At 33.5% G+C, this 19843-nt stretch overlaps 1 protein-coding gene across 1 annotated transcript in view; it reads right to left on the minus strand.

Moving 5' to 3' along the window:
• Positions 1-19843, minus strand: part of ABCA5 (ATP binding cassette subfamily A member 5) — a 78275-nt gene that overhangs the window by 36161 nt on the left and 22271 nt on the right. Inside the window, 10 exon segments of the mRNA XM_017863702.1 lie at positions 662-837; positions 2016-2126; positions 5758-5816; positions 8297-8465; positions 12023-12170; positions 13602-13790; positions 15470-15611; positions 17590-17634; positions 17636-17817; positions 19143-19231. Of these exon segments, the coding sequence (XP_017719191.1) occupies positions 662-837; positions 2016-2126; positions 5758-5816; positions 8297-8465; positions 12023-12170; positions 13602-13790; positions 15470-15611; positions 17590-17634; positions 17636-17817; positions 19143-19231 (1310 nt within the window).

A 19843-nucleotide genomic window follows, 5' to 3' on the forward strand; every position in this document is an offset into this window, starting at 1 on the left:
GGGGAGGGGGGAAGGGGGAGGGATTGCTTTGGGAGTTATACATGATATAAATGATGAATTGATGGGTGCTGACGAGTTGATGGATGCAGCATACCAACATGGCACAAGTATACATATGTAACAAACCTACACGTTATGCACATGTACCCGAGAACTTAAAGTATAATAAAAAATAAATAAATAAATAAAAATTTAAAAAACAAAACAAAACAAAAAAAACAAACAAACAAAAAAGTTCCTTTAGCATGGAAATTCCTTTTACATATATTCATAGATAATTATGAAAACAACAGGTAACAAGATTCTTGAGGGAAAGATTTTACTTTTGTGCCTTCTTGGATGGTAGGGAAAGAATAAGAAGAGATCACTGTGATGGCTCTTAGTGTATGTGTGGAAGTGGGAGGGGGTAGAGGAGATGAGAGGAAGAGAAGCGAGAAATAAGGCAGGCAAGCATCCTCCAGATGAAACAAACTTTTATGTGTGCTAAAACATTTACTCCAAATTCTGTCTAATTCTTTGTAATAGCTTTCTGTTTATTGGCTCAGAACAAGTGTTATATTTAGATTTTAGATTTTCAAGCATATTTTTTATTGCACAAGTCATTACAAAAGGTTATTGATTACAGAAAATAAAAGTAAAGATTTCTATATGAATAGCATACTTCTTGTATTATATCGTTGGCTGGTATCCCTTTGATTGAAGCCAAAATTGATAAATTTTCTTCTACTGTCAAAACATCAAAGTGTATATCTAACTGTGGACAAATGCCAATCATTTTTCTTGCTTCAAACATTTCATCTATTTCTGAGACTCTGTGTCCATATATAGATGCAAACCCTAAAAGCAAAATATATATTTAAACGTACATTAATTATTTTATAATGTGTATGTTTTGAAGTATCCTGACAACTTACTTATTTGGTTATAACAGACATATCAGGTAAAAATTAATAAAAATTTACAAGGCACAACACACCCTCATTTCCATATTATTGGTGATCTGCATCCACTTATATTTCAACCTCATTTTCCATCACTTACAGGTCATATAACATAGTGGGAAAATCAAGAAACTAAAAGCTTGTCACTAAATATAAATATCTATTGATGTATTACTTACACTTGTATTTCAGTAACAATTTTCTAGACATTATGCAATAGGGGAGGGATTAAAGAACTATAAATTTTATCCTAACTAGTTGTGTGGTCGTGGCCAAATCACTTAATCTCTTTAAATTCCAGCTCTCCTTTTCTATAAAGTGAACACTAATATATCCCACTAAAGAACTATTAAATCAAAACAATCATACATTATGAAGAATCATGAGAAAAATCATAAATTCTTATACAAATGTAAGATATTATGACTACCATCAAAGAGTGATACAACTAAGGACAAACAATGAAATCAAACTAATTTTAAAAGTTAAATAACATTTAAAGAGTTGAAATGCAGATTTAATACAATTCAGCCCTTTTGTAAAGTAAAATATTTATTGTACTGCCACTCTATTTGGTTACTGTCAAAATATGGAGCTACTATAATGAATTCTCACCTACCGAACAATCACATATCAAAATTATACTTTTGAGGTATGCTTTTAAAATTCTATTTTAGAAGATAGTATGAACATTTATGATTATTGCCTTTTGAACTACTGCTGTATATTTAGATATCTATATTTATTTTCTCAACTTCAAATAGTCATTTATTTATCCTTTATAAGTTATTCATTTATCCTTTCTTGAAAATGATTAATAAAAACACATACATACACAATATCTATGTGTGTATGTGTATAGAAATATGTATAATATTAGATCCCTTTTACTTTATTAAACATGATAGAATCATTTTATCTTCTACTAAAACAACCAAATGTGTATAGTCAAGAAAAAGAGAAAACACCTTTACAGATACGGAAAGTAGTCCCAATCACTGACAAAAATTATTCAATACACATTTAAATAATATATACAATGAATTTTTTTTCTTTGAGACAGAAAACTCTCACCATCAGAAGGTGGGCAGAGTCCACAAAGAATATTCATCAATGTACTCTTTCCGGTTCCACTGTGGCCAAGTAAGGCAGTAATCTGACCCTCGTATATGTCAAACGACAAATCTAATTCAGGAAAAAAGAAGACTCAAATGTGATTTTTATGTCTATTCAGCTATGTATGATAATTCATATTTGAGCAATCTTTAAGGCAATATATCTATAAATACATATTTAAAGCTACCAGCATATTTGATAGCAGGTAAAATAGTTTCTTTGTTACAGTCAATGATATAAACAGTAAGGAAAGTAAATAAAAATAAATGGTCGGGCGCGGTGGCTCAAGCCTGTAATCCCAGCACTTTGGGAGGCCGAGATGGGCGGATCACGAGGTCAGGCGATCCAGACCATCCTGGCTAACACGGCGAAACCCCGTCTCTACTAAAAAATACGAAAACCTAGCCAGGCGAGGTGGCGGGCGCCTGTAGTCCCAGCTACTCGGGAGGCTGAGGCAGGAGAATGGCATAAACCTGGGAGGCGGAGCTTGCAGTGAGCCGAGATCGCGCCACTGCACTCCAGCCTGGGGACAGAGCGAGACTCCGTTTCAAAATAAAATAAAATAAAATTAAAATAAAACTTTATTTGTTCAAACAGTAAGATTTAGGAGTATATGAAATATTTGGGAGTTTTCTATGTCCCAATTTTGGGAATTACCAAGGGAATTAAAACAAACAAAATTTGTTCTCAAGGATATTTGGGCATTTAAACAAACTAGCAAAAACAAAACAAGAAATTAACTAATAGTATAGAAATGGCTTGAAAGGTTAGATTTAATGAAGCAATATCACTGAATGGATATGTAAAGGAATGAAGGAAGACAGGAGATGGGGATCTGAAATGATGAAGCAGAAATGGCTTATCAAAAAACTAGGCTGGCCAGGCACAGTGGCTCATGCCTGCAATCCCAACATTTTGGGAGGCTGAGGCAGGAGGATCACTTGGGCCCAGGAGTTCGAGACTAGCCTGGGCAACATGGTGAAACCCCATCTCTACAAAAAATACAAAAATTAGCTGGGCTTGGTGGCACCTGTAGTCCCAGCTACTCGTGAGGTTGAGGTGGGAGAATCACTTGAGCCTGGGAAGTCAGGGCTATGATAAGCCAAGACTGTGCCACTGCCCTCCAGCCTGGGGGACAGAGCAAGACCTTATCTCAAAAACAAACAAACAACAACAACAAAACTAGACTAAGAAGGCTAAAATATAAAACAAGAAGGAAAAAGTCTCAGATCTTAAGGCCAGTAATCTAAGTTAAAAGAAGAAAGAGAACTCAACAACCAAATGTTAAGTGTTCTGCCTCATGAACGTGGTATTTCTACTTATTTAAATCTTCTTTAATTTCTCTCAGCAATGTTTTGTACTTTTCAGGATATATCTTTTACATCTTTTGTCTTATTTACCTGTAAGCATATATTTGATGCTAAATGCTATTTTTAATTTTAATTTCCAATTATGTGTTGGTAACATATACAAATACAATTAATTTTTCCATTATTTATCATGTATCCTATCATCTTGCAAAACTCACTGTTGAGTTCCACTATTATTTTTTGTCAATCTAAAAGATTTTAAAAATAGATTATTGTGTCAACTGCAAATAATTTTACTGCATTCTTTCCAATCTGGATGCCTTTTATTTCATTCTCTTCTTTGCATTAGAAACAATTAGTTGTAATTGTTACTACAATTATAATTATAATTAATTAGCTATTCCAATAACTTACATTGGAGGTTATATATAATCTCCAATGTTGAATAAAAAGATGTGAAAAGCACTATAACCATAAAAGAACAGATTCATAAATCGGACTTCATTCAAATTAAGAACTTGTGTTTGTCAAAAGACACTACTAGTAGAATTAAAAGGCAAATCTCAGACTGAGATCAAATATTTAAATACCTGTATCTAACAAAGGTCTTGAAACAAAAATGTGAAAAGAACTTAAATAGGCATTTCATAAAGGAAAACCTCCAAATGCCAATAATCATATAAAAAGGTGATTAATAACAGTTATTAGGCAAATGCAAACTAAAACCCTATTAATATACCACTATACCTACTTTCTTCTTAATTAATTAATTTGCCTCCTAGAAGACATTTGGCAAAGCCTGGGGACATCTTTGGTTGTTACAACTAGGAGAGGATGTTTAGCAGTGTGCCAGGGATATTTAGCAGTGTGCAAGGGATGTTTAGCAGTGTGTCAGTCTCCAGAACCAATAGAATACACACACACACACACACACACACACACACACACACACACAATGGAGCAAGTATGAGTGTGGGGTTGGAGGATTAGGGAAGGTTTATTTTAAGAAATTGCTTGAGAAGATTGTGGGGTCTAGTAAGTCCCCAAAATTTGTAAGGCAGGTTGAAAACTCAGGCAAGAGTTAAAGTTGCAGTCTTGGGTCCAAAATTCATAGGCTGGAAACTCATGCAATAATTTGTTACATTCTTGAGGCAGAACTCCTTCTCTCTTCAGTGATCAAAGCCAGAGATGTTGCCTATGAAGGTGAATTTCATGGGTCCCCCTGGCTAGGCTATGGTGCCCATTTATTTGGTCAAATACTGATGTAGATGTTGCTGTAGATGTCGTTAACTTTTATAATCTTCTGACTTAAACTTGATTAGTCTTGATAATAATGGTAAACCTTATTCAATCAGTTGAAGGCCTTAAGAGAAAAAACTGAGGTTCCTTGGAAGAGTCCTGCCTCAAGAATGTAACAGACTCCTACATGAGTTTGCAGCCTGTGAGCCTGTCTACAAATTTTGGACTCAAGACTGAAACTTCAACTCTTGCCTGAGTTTCCAAGCTGCCTTACAGATCTCTACATTTACCAGGCCCCACGATTTCATGAATTACTTAAAACAAACCTCCCCTAATCCCACACCCTACACTCATACCGGTGTGTGTGTCTGTGTGTCTGTGTGAGTGTGTGTGTATTCTATTGGTTCTGGGGACTGACTAACACATTGACACAATGCTAAACATTCTACAGTAAAGAACAGTTCTTCACAACAAAGAATTATCAAGACCAAAATGTCAGTAGTGCTGAGGTTGAAAAACCCTATGATAGGCCAAATGAATTTTTTAAAAACTAACATGCATTGTATATACATGCAAAATAATAAAGAGAAACAAGGACATAACCTTATTCAAATAATTGAGTATTTTTCATTTTAATAGATATACATTTTACTTTTACAAATTTCATGTTGTTAGTTTTATTTTTAATATTAATCACATAAATGAAAGTATCTCAAAAAGCAAGACAGAGGCTGGGCACAGTGGCTCATGCCTGTAATTCCAGTACTTTGGGAGCCTGGGGTGGGCAAATCGCCTGAGGTCAGGAGTTCAAGACCAGCCTGGCCAACATGGTGAAACCCCGTCTCTACAAAAATACAAAAATTAGCTGGGCATGGTGGCATGCACCTGTAATCCCAGCTACTCAAGAGGCTAAGGCAGGAGAATCACTTGAACCCAGGAGGCGGAGGTTGCACTGAGCCAAGAGAGTGCCGTTGCACTACAACCTGGGTGGCAGAGCGAGACTCCATCTCAAAAAATAAAATAAAATAAAACAAAATAAAAGCAAGACAGAAAATCATGGTACAGAAGTTTAAATTTCCCACAAGCTATGCAAATTATTTTTCTATTTGTACTTTAAATACTATGGCCTGAATACCAGGAAAACTACTTACTTCTCAAAGCCTCCACATTTTCACCTTTCTTTCTGTATGTTTTCTGAATACTGCTAATTCTGAAATATAAAGTTTTATATTTTAAGTATTTAAAGCAATTTACAAGTATGTTTGTTTACATGTATATGTTTATCAAAGCTATATTTTATAAGAATAATAAAATAATAATAAAGTACTTTCCTACTAAAACAATGAACCAAATAAAGTTGATAATAACTATACAATTGATGCTTGAAAACACAGGTTAGGAGTGCCAATTCCCACACACAGTTGAAAATTCACATATAACATTTTTACTCCCCTAAAACTAATCTATTAATAGCCTACTATTGATAGGAAGTCTTGCAGATAACATAAACAGTTGGCTAGCATATATTTCATAGGTTTTACATGTTAAATACTGTATTTTTATAAAGTATACTGGAGGAAAGAAAATGTTAAGAACATTATAAGGAAAAATATATATATTTACAGTATTATACTGTATTTATCGATGCCATCAATTTACATCATCTATTTATAAGATTAACAAGATGCATACTCCATCCGAAATAACAGGCAACTGCACCCACAGACCTCAATCTATGGTAAATATCAAGCAATTCAACGTTTTCTTATAATGTCATGACCTTTCTCTGCTTCTTGAGAGCATTTCCAGCATCACTAGTGGCAATTCCTATGGATCCCATGATGCTATTCAAGGCTTATGGTATTGCACTAAACATGATAAAAAATAAGCAAGAACCCCTGAGACATTACTTTTCATCATGATATGCAATTTACTGGACAGATGAACGGCTCACAAGGAGATAATCTGAGTCACATGGCATTTGAAGTATATACTTGGAGCACATAAGCTCACCATAACAGCAAAAGAAAGTGCTACAAAATCATTGCAGTGGTACAGTAATACTGTGGTTAATATTATGCAGCTATGATTTAATACTGCATCTTCACATTTGTTTACATTTCTCTCAACTGTGCATTGGCATATAATGTATGGTCTGTCAGTATTGTGTACATTAAGCTTTGATAAAGTATAACTTACTATAATCTGTGTATATTTTATGGTAGTAAATGTTAAAATAGACTAATATCTATAAACATGTTATGCATTCATGACATACTTAACTTATTTGTTTTTGGTATTTCTAGGCTAACAGTTCACCTGTGAGTTTTTTCAAATTGTTGCAAATCTCCAAAAAAATTTCCAATATATTTACTGAAAAAATTCCATGTATAAGTGAACTGGTGTAGTTCAAACTTGCGTTTTTCAGGGATCAACTATAAAATTATTTTAAAGAAGGTACAAGAAAAAAGCATAGTATTCCTTTCCATTGTAAGTGTCATTGATTCATTTTTCATGCCAACCCAACTTCTAAAACCAAGTGAAGCATTTGATTTAAGCAATTTACGGACTGTTTTTTCATTTCTGATTATCAAACACTTGTTACATCAGTGAAGGGGGATATAAATCAGATGTCATTTCATGTCAGCACAAATTTCAAACCATTAACAAATGTGAAGTGATTTTCTTATTCTACCTTATTTTTTCATATTTTTTTAAGGAAAGGATTTGTTAATCAGTTAAAATTTACCCTTGAGAAAGCAGGCCACTGACCAACGAATTACATCTTAAGTATTTTGACTCTCTCTGGAATTTTATATTTTCTTAAATTTAAAAAATATTATGCTTCACTTTTTTATTTCATTTTATTTATTTTCTTTCACCTAATTTTATTTCTAAAGTTGGTACTGACTGACCTAACAAGGAATAGTAATGAATTTCTTTGGTTCTTAAACATTAAAGTAATGAAATGTTCTAATTATGTCAAAAACCCTAAAAGTCTATGAAATTAACAGATGACAATTTAATATGCTATATAAGACAATGTAGCATGAATAAAATTATAGAGTTAATATTTATCATGTTTCCGTCTACATAATGGGAAAAGCTTTAAACATGAATTGTATAAACATCGGGTTTTATTACTTTTAACATTTTCCATTCAAACATAAAATTTCAGGGGACAGGTGTGGTGGCTCACGCCTGTAATCCCAGCACTTTGGGAGGCCAAGGCAGGTGGATCACTTGAGGCTAGGAATTCAAGACCAGTCTGGCCAACATGGTGAAACCCTGTCTCTACTAAAAATATAAAAATTAGCCAGGCATGGTGGCGCATGCCTGTAGACCCAACTACTTGAGAGGCTGAGGCACAAGAATTGTTTGAATCTGGGAGGCGGAGGTTACAGTGAGCCGAGATTGTGCCACTGTGCTCCAGGCTGGGCGACAGAGTGAGATTCCATCTCAAAAAACAGAAAGAAAGAAACATAAAATTTCAAACCTAGCACCAACTTTATTCTAAATGGTTGCAAAGAAAATAAGAAAAAGAGAAAAGTAGCCCTTATTAATGTTTTAAAATCCTGGTGTATGTACCAAATCTAAGATACCATACATACATATTTAAAGAACAGGATTTAAATGTGGCAGATTCCATCAGCAGTTCTTACACGTAAATTGCCAAAGATTGAACCATACCTTATGGCTTCTTTTCCTACAAATTCTGAAGAAACAGGCTCAATAATTTCACTAAAACTAATATTCCCGTTAACATTGCCCTCTGACAACTCCTCATAATTTCTTTTGCTCTTTGACCAATATGAAGGCTTCAGAAAATATAAAGATGATCTCCGTAAACCAAATTCCCCTGAAAAAAAAATAAAAAAACTGAGTTATCATGATTAGTTTTTAAATCATAAAGACAGCATTTGAAACATATGACAACCTGCATCTAAAGTTTAGGTACCATTCTGCAACATACATATATTTCCAAACATCATGTTGTACACAATAAATATATACCATTTTCATTTGTCATTAGAAAGTAATAAGTAAATAAAGTTCAGGAGTAAAATATTAAATCAATATTGTATGAATCACAGTTTTATTGATAAATAATTCTAGTCCATAAATAGTTTCAGAATTGCTGAGTGAGATGTAAAAGTGAATAAAGCACATTTTCTATGCTAACGGAACTAAAACCTTTATGAGTACAAGCAGATGGCAAATGGCAAGAACACAACACAGGCTGAATGCATTGAAGACTTGAATGGGCACCATCTTAAATGGTCTTTGAAAACAGGTAGTATCTAGAAAAGTCGATATGCTTCATGGAAAAGACTACAGAATTAGGGAGAGCAACAAAGCAACAGGATAGAAATATGAGACTTAGAAATGGTATACAGTGAAGCTAGGCATGGTGGCTCTCACCTATAATCCCAACACTTTGGAAGGCAGAGGCTGGCATATTGCTTGAGCCCAGGAGTTTGACACCAGCCTGGGCAATATGGCAAAACCTTGTCTACAAAAAATACAAAAAATTAGTCAGATGTGGTGGTGCACACCTGTAGTCCCAGCTACTTGGGAGGCTGAGGCAAGGGGATCACTTGAGCCCAGAAGGCTGAGGCTGCAGTGAGCTGTGATCGATCATATCACTGCACTCCAGCCTGGAAGACGCAGCAAGACCCTGTCTCAAAAAAGACACAGCAAGACCCTTTTGAAAGAAAGAAAAGGAAAGAAAAGAAAAGAAAATAGTATACAGTGGTAACTGCCCACACAACATGTTCCATTTTCTCCCTTTTCCCCCTCAAAATACCTACACTCCTCAATGTTTTCAAATATCTACTCTTCTTCTAGATTGGTCACATTTCAAAGGGATCTGATGCCAAGTACAGAGGATTCCAATTGATTTTATCAGTACTTGGCATTCCTCTGGGAACTGTTACTGCTCCAACAGCAAGCAAACAAAAACATAAAAGTAAGGAAAGGACACCCTACTCAACAAATGGTGCTGGGATAATTGGCAAGCCACATGTAGAAGAATGAAACTGGATCCTCATCTCTCACCCTATACAAAAATCAACTCAAGATAGATCAAAGACTTAAATCTAAGACCTGAAACCATAAAAATTTGAGAAGATAACATCAGAAAAAACGGCAAGGATTTCATGACCAAGAACCCCAAAAGCAAATGCAACAACCAAAAAAAGATAAATAGATGGGACTTAATTAAACCAAAAAGCTTCTCCATAGCAAAAGAAATAATTAGCAGTTAACAGACAACCCACAGAGTGGGAGAAAGATTTCATAATACATACATCTAATATCTAGAATCTATGAGTAACTCAAATCAGCAAGAACAAAACGAACAATCCCATCAAAAAGGAGGCTAAGGACAAGAATAGATAACTCTAAGAAGATATACAAATGGCCAACAAACATGAAAAAATGCTCAATATCACTAATCATCAGGGAAATGAAGATCAAAACCACAATGGGATACCACTTTACTCCTGCAAGAATGGCCATTATTGAAACATCAAAAAATGATAGATGTTGGCATGGATGTGGTGAAAATGGAATACTTTTACACTGTTGGTGGGAATGTAAACTAGTAAAACCACTATGGAAAATAGTGCGGAGATTCCTTAAAGAACTAAAAGTAAGTCTACCGATTGATCCAGCAATCCCACTCCTGGGCATCTACCCAGAGGAAAAGAAGTCATTATGTGAAAAATATACTTCCCCACACATGTTTATAACAGTATAATTCACAATTGCAAAAATACGGAACCAGCCTAAATGCCCATTCCAACAACTGGATAACGAAAATGTGATACACACACACACACACACACACACGCTATGGAATACTACTCATCCATAAAAAGGAACAAAATAATGCCATTTGCAGCAACCTGGATGGAAATGGAGACCATTATTCTAAGTTCTCGAGGATGCAAAGACACAGCAACAATACAATGGATTATGTGGGCTCAGGGAAAAGGTGGGAGGGGGTGAGGGATAAAAGACTACACACTGGGTACAGTGTACATTGCTAGGGTGATAGGTGCACCAACATCTCAGAAATTAACACCAAAGAACTTATTAATGTAACGAAACACCACCTGTTTCCCAAAAATCTATTAAAAAATAATAAAACTTCAAAAAAAGAGGGGTGAAGTGCTGAGACAGACTTGAGGTATGTAACTAGATGAGAGGTACTGCAATGGTCTAGACTAGTGGTCCCCAGCCTTTGTGGCACCAGGGACCGGTTTTGTGATAGACAATTTTTCCACAGACAGGGGGCAAGGATAGTTTCAGGATGATTCAAATGCATTACATTTATTGTGGACTTTATTTCTATTATTATTACATTGTAATATATAATGAAATAATTATATAACTCACTATAATGTAGAATCAGGGGGAGCCCTGAGCTTGCTTTTCTGCAACTAGGTGGTCCCATCTGGGGGTGATGGGAGATAGTGATAGATCACCAGATATTAGATTCTCATAAGAAGCATGCAACCTAGATCCTTCACACGCGCAGTTCACAACAGGTTTCACACTCCTATGAGAATTGAATGCTGCCACTGATCTGACAGGAGGCAGAGCTCAGGTGGTAATGCGAGCGATGAGGAGCAGCTGTGAATACAGAGGAAGCTTCACTCACTTGCCTCCTGCTGTGCAGCCCAGTTCCTCACAGGCAACTAGTAAGGTCCGTGTCCCTAGTCTAGACTAGTATTATACAATACAACTTTCATAATGGTCAAAATGTTCTACAGAACACCTAGATTGCACCATGCAATTTAGTAACTAACAGCCATATATGGCCACTGAGCACTTGGAGTGTGGCTTGTGCTACCGGAAAAAAATAGTTAATTGATTTAATTGTATTCAATTTAAATTTTAAAAGCCACACGTGGCTAGTAGTTACCATATAAGACCATACAGGTGTAGAATACAGACACAGGTAATGAGGAAAACAAGGGGAAAAGGTAAGATGCTCGATACTTAATATTACTATTGAATCTATAGGAGTTTGCTATATTGGCTATAGATATGGACAGGAGATAAAGAAAATGGTAGGAGTTACAAGATCACTTCACAGTTTTAGACCTTAGAGGGTAAAATATAATATTTCAATTAAAAGACTGATATAAAGAAGGACCAAGTTAAGATCAACTGGAGACTTAAGGCTTTCAAAACAAACTGCTCTCTTTTTACACAATCTCTTTATGTTCACTAGTGGCTATAGCCTAAGGTACAAAATATACTTATTTAAAGTCAAATTAAAAGCTTTAACAATGAATATGACTTAGGGTACCCTGGCTAGGAAAAAATTCTTAAAATTAAGCTGAACCTACGTGGGCAAAAAAGCTTCAACATCTTTAAAGTAAAATTCAAAAACTATCTGCATACCTGGAATGACTTGATCAAGATAGACAGCCAAGAGGACATAGAATATACTATTAAGTGTGAGCATGATAATTGTAATAATTAGAGGATATGGGCCCGCAGTCAAATTTGAAAATAAAGCACCTTCATTAAAATCTTCTAAATGCATGACCTGAAAAATAGAAACACTAACTTTATTACATAAAATGACAAAACAAGCAAAAGCTAACACTACTTAGAATTATTCAACATATCCAGAGTGACAGTAACCAACTGCGCCTTTTAATAGATTAAACAGTTTACCAAATTAATAATATAAATTTATAAGGAAAACAATAAAGACTTTACAAAAATACAAGTTTATCAAACCAATTCCTTTCAATCATGTTTTTAATGCTGTGCTTCTTTAACTAGGATATATTCACTCTAGCGGTATTTAATTATAATGTAATTACTAACAAATGAAATAAAAATAAACTGCAATATTAATAATAACAAATGCAAACAAAAGGGTTATGATCCATATGGAAGCCAAACAAATTAAATATCAGAGAATAAAATTATGGTTAGCATCCTTCCAATAGTGAAAAGAAAGCAAATATTTTGATTAATTAACACAATTATTAAAGCATTCATAGTAGATATTTGTGATAGCATGGAAAGAGAAATGTACTGGAGGTTGAAGCCTCATTTAGGTCCTAGCCCTGCCATTAAGTGAATACGCTTTAATTATATTATTCTAGGCTTCAGGTCCCTCACCTATAAAATGAAGAAGATAAATTCAATGACACTGAAAGGCCATCCCACTCACAACACAAACCTACGAATCTATAATTCTGTGTTCCTAGAGAACGTGGACTCGGGGACTCAATGAACTCTCAAAATGTATAACAATCACTCTTAGGTCTCAAACAAGTAAAATGATTAACTCAATATTTAATTACATCTCATAAATCAGAATTTCTATCCAACTAACATGAGTAATTTCTTATATTTAGTAATTATATTTTTTATTTGTATATTAGCCAAATTTATGTTCCACTATAAAGCCATTTCTTATAAGCCTTCTTCCATTTAGAACCTGACTACCTCTGTAAGGACTAATAAAAATAATATTTATAAGTCTGAATGTTATTTAGAATGACAATTCCTGAAGCCTAGGCCAACAAAATCCACCAGACCTACTTATTCCAGCACTACACTCACAGTAAATTTGTTCTGCTCCACACACAATTTTCTCCCACACATTCTTCTGAGATAAATGTACAAATGATAGCAATATAACCAGGCCATAGGCAATAAGAACTACTTGACATTTAAACACGTTACTATCAAACAGAGTTTCTGCAATGAAACAAATTACTGAGATACACTGAAGTGAAAAGTGAAAAATTTATAAACAGAACATTTAACTAAAAACTTAAAATTGGACAAACATAAATAAAACTAGATGTAAAATATACTCTAGAAATCATTTATTTCTCATGCTAAAATTTTAAAATAATTTTTTTGGTAAATCAAAGGTAGTATTCATGTGAGTATAAGAAGCTACATAAAACAGAAAGAAAATATTTAGTGAATGCAAGATTAATATATTACCTACCTGTGCGATACCAATCACAAAAGTACAGTGACAGAAAGGACTGAAAAGCCACACTAACGATTTGGGAAAACTTTCTATGAGGATTATTATAAGGCCAATAAATCCAAAAGCCACAGTGATAAAAAATTCAACTATTCCCACATGTTTTGATTTTTTAAAAAGAGGTGTCAGCATTAAAGCAAAAAATACCTATAAAATACAAATATTAAGGTTAGTGCAATGTTCACATACACTGGTATGAAAACAAAATTAAAGTTTGCTTCTGAAAGAACAAGTTATTTTCATGAAAATACATTCATTAAAATACAACTATAATTTCTAAATGCTGTGGTAAGATATTTTATTTTCATACAAATAGTGATATACCTCTTAAAAATTTAAACTAACAAATATTTTGTGTTTGTTTTTTGTTTTGTTTTGAGACAGGGTCTTGCTCTGTCACCCTAGCTGAAGTTCACTGGTGCGATCTTGGCTCACTGCAACCTCTACCTCCTGGGTTCAGGTGATCCTCCCACCTCAGCCTCCCGTGTAGCTGGGATTACAGATGTGGGGCACCATGTCCAGCATTTTACTATTTTTTTTGTAGAGACAGGGTTTCACCATGTTGCCCAAGCTGGTCTCAAACTCCTTGCCTCAAGCAATCCTCCTGCCCTGGCCTCCCAAAGTGCTGGGATTACAGGTGTGAGCCACCACACCTGGCCTTAAATTAACAAATATTAAAGATTGTATTTTTATCTGTACCATAGGTAAACATGACCACCTCTACATTATAGAAACCATAAATACCATGTGTTTCTGCAATAAGCTGCATAAAATATGTGAACAAAATAAATCAACAAAAACTTTAAGTACAAGACCCATCTTTTAAACTTAATTTATTCGTAAGATAAAAGTCAGTTTAAAAGAAGAAGAAAAAAAAAAACAGAAGGCTTGCTGCAGTGGCTCACTCATGTAATTCCAGCACTTTGGGAGGGCAAGGCAAGTGGATCACTTGAGCCCAGAGTTCAAGACCAAACTTGGACACATAGGAATACCTCAACTCTACAAATTTAAAAAATAATAATACAAAAATTAGCCAGGTGTGGTGGCACACAACTGTAGTCCCAGCTACTCAGGAAGCTGAGGTTGAAGGATTGCTTGACCTTGGGAGGTCAAGGCTGCAATGAGCCATGAGGGTGCCACTGCACTCCAGCCTGGGCCACAGAGCAAGACCCTGTCTCAAAAAAGTAAAACTAAACATTAAAAAAAGAAAAAAAAAAACCCGGCAATTACATATAGAAGTATGTTAGTTATCTGCAATTTATCATTTTAAAGAGCAGAAATGATAGCCAAAAATTTAACAACTGATACAGGGTTGGCACATAAACCAATCAGAATGGAAGATGGAACCACTTAAAACAAAGGCTGGTTGTTAAAACTCATTATTCAGCCAATATACCAAATGAATACCAAGACTGCTAAAGAGTTACATTTGCAAAGACATATCTTTAAAAATCATCATCCTGGAGCATAAATTAACTTGAAAGAGTAAGGATTTCATGAAGATTAACAAAAGTAGTCCAATACTCGACAGTCTTAATTATATACATCATTATATAAAGACAATAACAGATAGACTCAGAGGAGTTGTATGTGAAATACGTTATATGACAAAAGCTAAATCTAAACCTAACACTATTTTGTAACGTTCCTAAAAAGACAGGGATACAGTGATGCTACATCATTTATTTATGAAGTCACTTATCAATCACTTACTAAAATCTGTCTTTCATGGCAAATTGACTATAAGTAAACTGAAGAAAAAGACTTTGCTATATTATCAAACATTTTGACAACTCTTTATTCCTATCACAAGTTAAAATACTTACAGATGATAATCCATAAAGGAAAAAAAGCAGAAATATCACAATGCTGCTACTTTGAGGAAACAACAAAGAAGCTGTTGCAATGACTGCCATAAGAAGGGACATAAGAAAAATTAAACTTGTATATAGAAGAACCCAGGAGAGCCTAAAATGAGAATACAGATATATTTATGGTCAAATGCATAGGCTTAGACAGTTAAAAAATCATTTTAAACAAAATTTTAGATTTTAGTCATTTTATTCTTAAAATTAAGTCACTGTTCATTTCTGTATATGCTTATGTATTGAAAATTAATAGTCAAAAGTAATTTAAAATATTGTATTGGTTAAGTGATAGGTAAAAGTGTAATCTGGTAAAAAAAAAAATGCTATCTTCCAGAGTTAAAAAAAAAAAGCTTTCAAAATGCATAGTAATTCATAATTAATTTAAATCTAATATTCTCAAAAGTTCAATAGCACAGAACGTCTCTGATTTTCTTAAAATGTAAGAGTTTAGCGAGTCAAGATAACAATTTTCTTTATGGCATGTGCTACAATTAAACCTCTGATGGCTTCTGTAACTATAAACAATAAAGGCTACCTTAACTCACTAATCAATGACATAATTACTACAATTACACAATGTGAAATAAACAAGATCAGTAATGAAATCACTATTTTTACTCAAGACTTCTTTACAAATCAGAGCTCAATGGAACTGCTGCAATATTAAGTTTTATTTCACACATTTTTTCAAGTTAGCTCAGGATTTGATGATGTCATAAAATCACTGAGTGAAGGCTAAAAAGGTAGCGAAATTATCAAAATTGAATCCATCATTTTACTGAGGCAAAACTGAGACCCTGAGAGAATGATTTGCCTAAATTCTTCCAGCTACCGATTCTCCATAAAATACTTTAATAACCCAATAAATGTTAAAACCCAATCCATTGGCCAGGCACAGTGGCTCATGCCTGTAATCCCAGCACTTTGGGAGGCCAACATGAGAGGATCACTTCAGGCCAAGACTTTGAGACCAGCCTGCACAACATGGCAAGACCCCCGTCCCTACAAAAAGTTTAAAAATTACTTGGGCATGGCAGCATGCACCTGTAGTCCCAATTACTTGTCAGACTGAGGTGGGAGAATCTCTTGAGCCTGGGAGTTTGAGGCCACAGTGACCCATGATCATGCTACTGTACTCCAGCCTAGGTGACAGGGCAAGATCCTGTCTCAAAAAAAAAAAAAATCCAAAACCAATAATTTCTAAAATAACAAATGAAAGAAAAACAAGCAAAGGACATATGTTACATACAATAATCCCATTACGTAAAGTGTGTAATTAATTGTTATATTGTAATTGTTATAATTTAAAAAGTGAAGTGTAAAGTAAAAAGAAAGTGTAAAAAAGAAAAAAATAAAGTGTAAAAAAACTGTATAATTGTTATATTGTAATTGTTATATAACCTTCCCCCCAGAACGAACTTCACTACATAGTGAAAAGAGTAAGGAAACTACACTTAGAATTATTTATAAAAATGCAAGCCTTTGTAAAATTATCACTGTATAAAATGCTGATACATTAAAGGTCACTAGTGAAAACATGTTTTTCTCATTTCTTTCTCTAACATTACTTCCATATTCATCTTAATTCACCCAAGTAACTAAAACTTTTGAGGGAAAAAAGTCCATATACCACATACACAGACTTTAATCACTGTAACTAAATGTTTAATATTATATATATGCCATATTATGGAAGAACTGTAACAGGCAATTATTAATTTCTAATGTTTTAAGATTTCACATTTCCTGAACTCTGAAATACACAGAAATATACATGAGTATATTGAAATACTCTGAAATATACACGAGTGTGCCCATGATTCAAACAAAATGTGAAATAAAATTTAAACACATATTGTCAACATCAGCTTTTGACATTCTTCATCCCTTATGTTAAATGAAGCCAATTAGTTGTTGAAACTTGTTGACTAATCTCAAATTCCAAGACTAAGGCGATCATTGTAAGAAAACAGGATTAGCACTTCATCAACTTAGGTAAACATCAAAATTACAATTTTGAAAATCTGTATATTTAATACAATTTTAATTACATTAAGTAATAAATTTTAATAACATACCAAAAGGCAGTATCATGAAGTCCCATTATCTTTAAAATTCTTTTATTTTTTTTTCTTTTCTGCTACGATATGAATTGCCAAAAAGTATCCAAAAGGTGAAAATGCTATAACTAGGTATATTAAAATTACTCCTCGGGGAAAGGTATCTATTTCTACAACAGCAGTTTCTCCCATAATAACAGCTTTAGTTGACTCCAGCTCCTTCCAAAGAGAAACATTGGTCTTCCACTATAATTAGAAAATGTAAATACATTAAATTAATTTAGTTATGATAGTAGCCCCTAGTAAAATGGGACAGCTGTATCCCTAAATTTGGTCAATAACCTAGTACAAATACAATCCTCAAAAAGCTACATACCTGAAATAAAGTGAGTGACCCCAATATCATAATTCAGAGTAGAATATTGCTTTCAATTTATTCTAAAAGTATACCACAAAGTTTAAAGTTGGTAAGTGTATAAATTTTGATTAAATAATTTGTCAAATAAAATAAAATTGCACAATTACCATCTTAAGCAGACAATTAATTATATGTATCTTAGGAAAAATATACATCTTCAAAATTTAGGAATTTAGGAGTGATTATTAGTGCCATCATTCCTACGATTGTTTAAAAAATGTTCTTCTAAATACCATGCCCTTCTATTGCTTTAAAGTCTATATATGCAGCACATATAGCACAAATAATAAAACTATTTATGCCACATAATACTTCTAACATTCCAGTTAATGCCTAAATTAAAATCTGTCCTGCCTATTCATCCAGTGTGGTCTGGGCTGTGGATGGCTAAAAACTTTGGCCAAAACACAAATAGGTAATACAACAACATAAATGTAATAGATCTGTATTTCGCTATCTTTACCTTAAATTTCTGTATTATTGAATTTGTGCAACATTACATGTCCCTAATATGTTTAGACTATACTGCAAAAGTTTACAAGACAATTCTACATAAATCATCTCATTTGGTTCTTACGACAATGCTGTCAAGTATTATTATTATAGTCATTTTACTACATAGCAGTGTAACAACAAAGATAAGACTCCTGTTCAGATTTTGATTCCAGTTCCATCATTATTTATACATACTTTAAACATATAGTTTAGTAGAGAAGATGGTTGATATAGATTTTGACTTTACAATATTTTGTAGCACAGTAAATTTTGTAGTATAGTAAGTTCAATTGGAAAGAGCAAATGGAAAAAAAAAAAAAGCCACAGATCCATACAGAACATGGAAGAATGAAATACGGTTAATTTGAATAGTTTGAATTCTAAGGTAACTTCGTCTACTGCTATCTAGCCCAGACACAAAAGTAAGATTTTTAAAAATAAATTTCATGGCTAGTTTTTCTGCTAAAATATGAAACAAAACAAAAAGTACCAAATCAGAAAATATGACTTCTTTTTTATCTTTTATCTTAAAGGAGTTATAGTAAGTTACATATTTTGTACATTTGACAGTACTCAGACCAAATACTACTGTAAAGAATTAGAAAATACTTATTTTAAAATGGTGTCATTTTTGTATTTCTTCCTTTATTATATTTACCTGTATAATGGCAGCATCTATGGATGCCTGTAAAACTGTGAAACCTGAGGACCAGTACTGAGCAGCCTCACATGATTTTGAACAGCCAGCTATGGGGGGAAGAATATGAGATCTAAGATTCTGTACAACATGCAAGTGCATTGTTTTAAAGATATTATATGGACAGTTACCAAAATAATATAATCAATCAATCTCTACAGGACCAAAGAAATAAGCTACTGACTTTCAAAGGTAAATAATACCTATAAGATTTCTGATCATTTACTTGAAATTTTGACATAAAAGTTACATGTGTTAGAATACTAAATAGTGAATGAATAAAAACGTAAAGAAAGAAATTAATTATAGTTATTTAAAACAAGTTACTTTTTTGTTTTAAAGTAAATCACTCTACATGACTTAGCTCCAAAGCACTTCCAGAAGCAAGGAAAAGTCAAAGTTAAGCAAACAGGAAAAAAGAATTTTCAGAAGGGCTTTTTGAAATAAAGTCACAAATTCAGTATTTAGCATAGTGACTTTAACATTGCTCAATATATGTTTGTGGTTGATAATATTTCTTCATAGGTTTAAACAACCAAAGGTTGTTTCCCATGTTTCAAATATAAAACTAATAAAGTTCACTAGTAGAAGACCTTAAGATTTTAAAGATTTGTACATAACAAAGATTTAAAAATTTTTTTCTTTTTTTTTTTTTTTTTTTT

This window comes from Rhinopithecus bieti, unplaced genomic scaffold, assembly GCF_001698545.2.
Source record: "Rhinopithecus bieti isolate Rb0 unplaced genomic scaffold, ASM169854v2 scaffold_2349, whole genome shotgun sequence".
Classification (NCBI taxonomy): domain Eukaryota; kingdom Metazoa; phylum Chordata; class Mammalia; order Primates; family Cercopithecidae; genus Rhinopithecus; species Rhinopithecus bieti.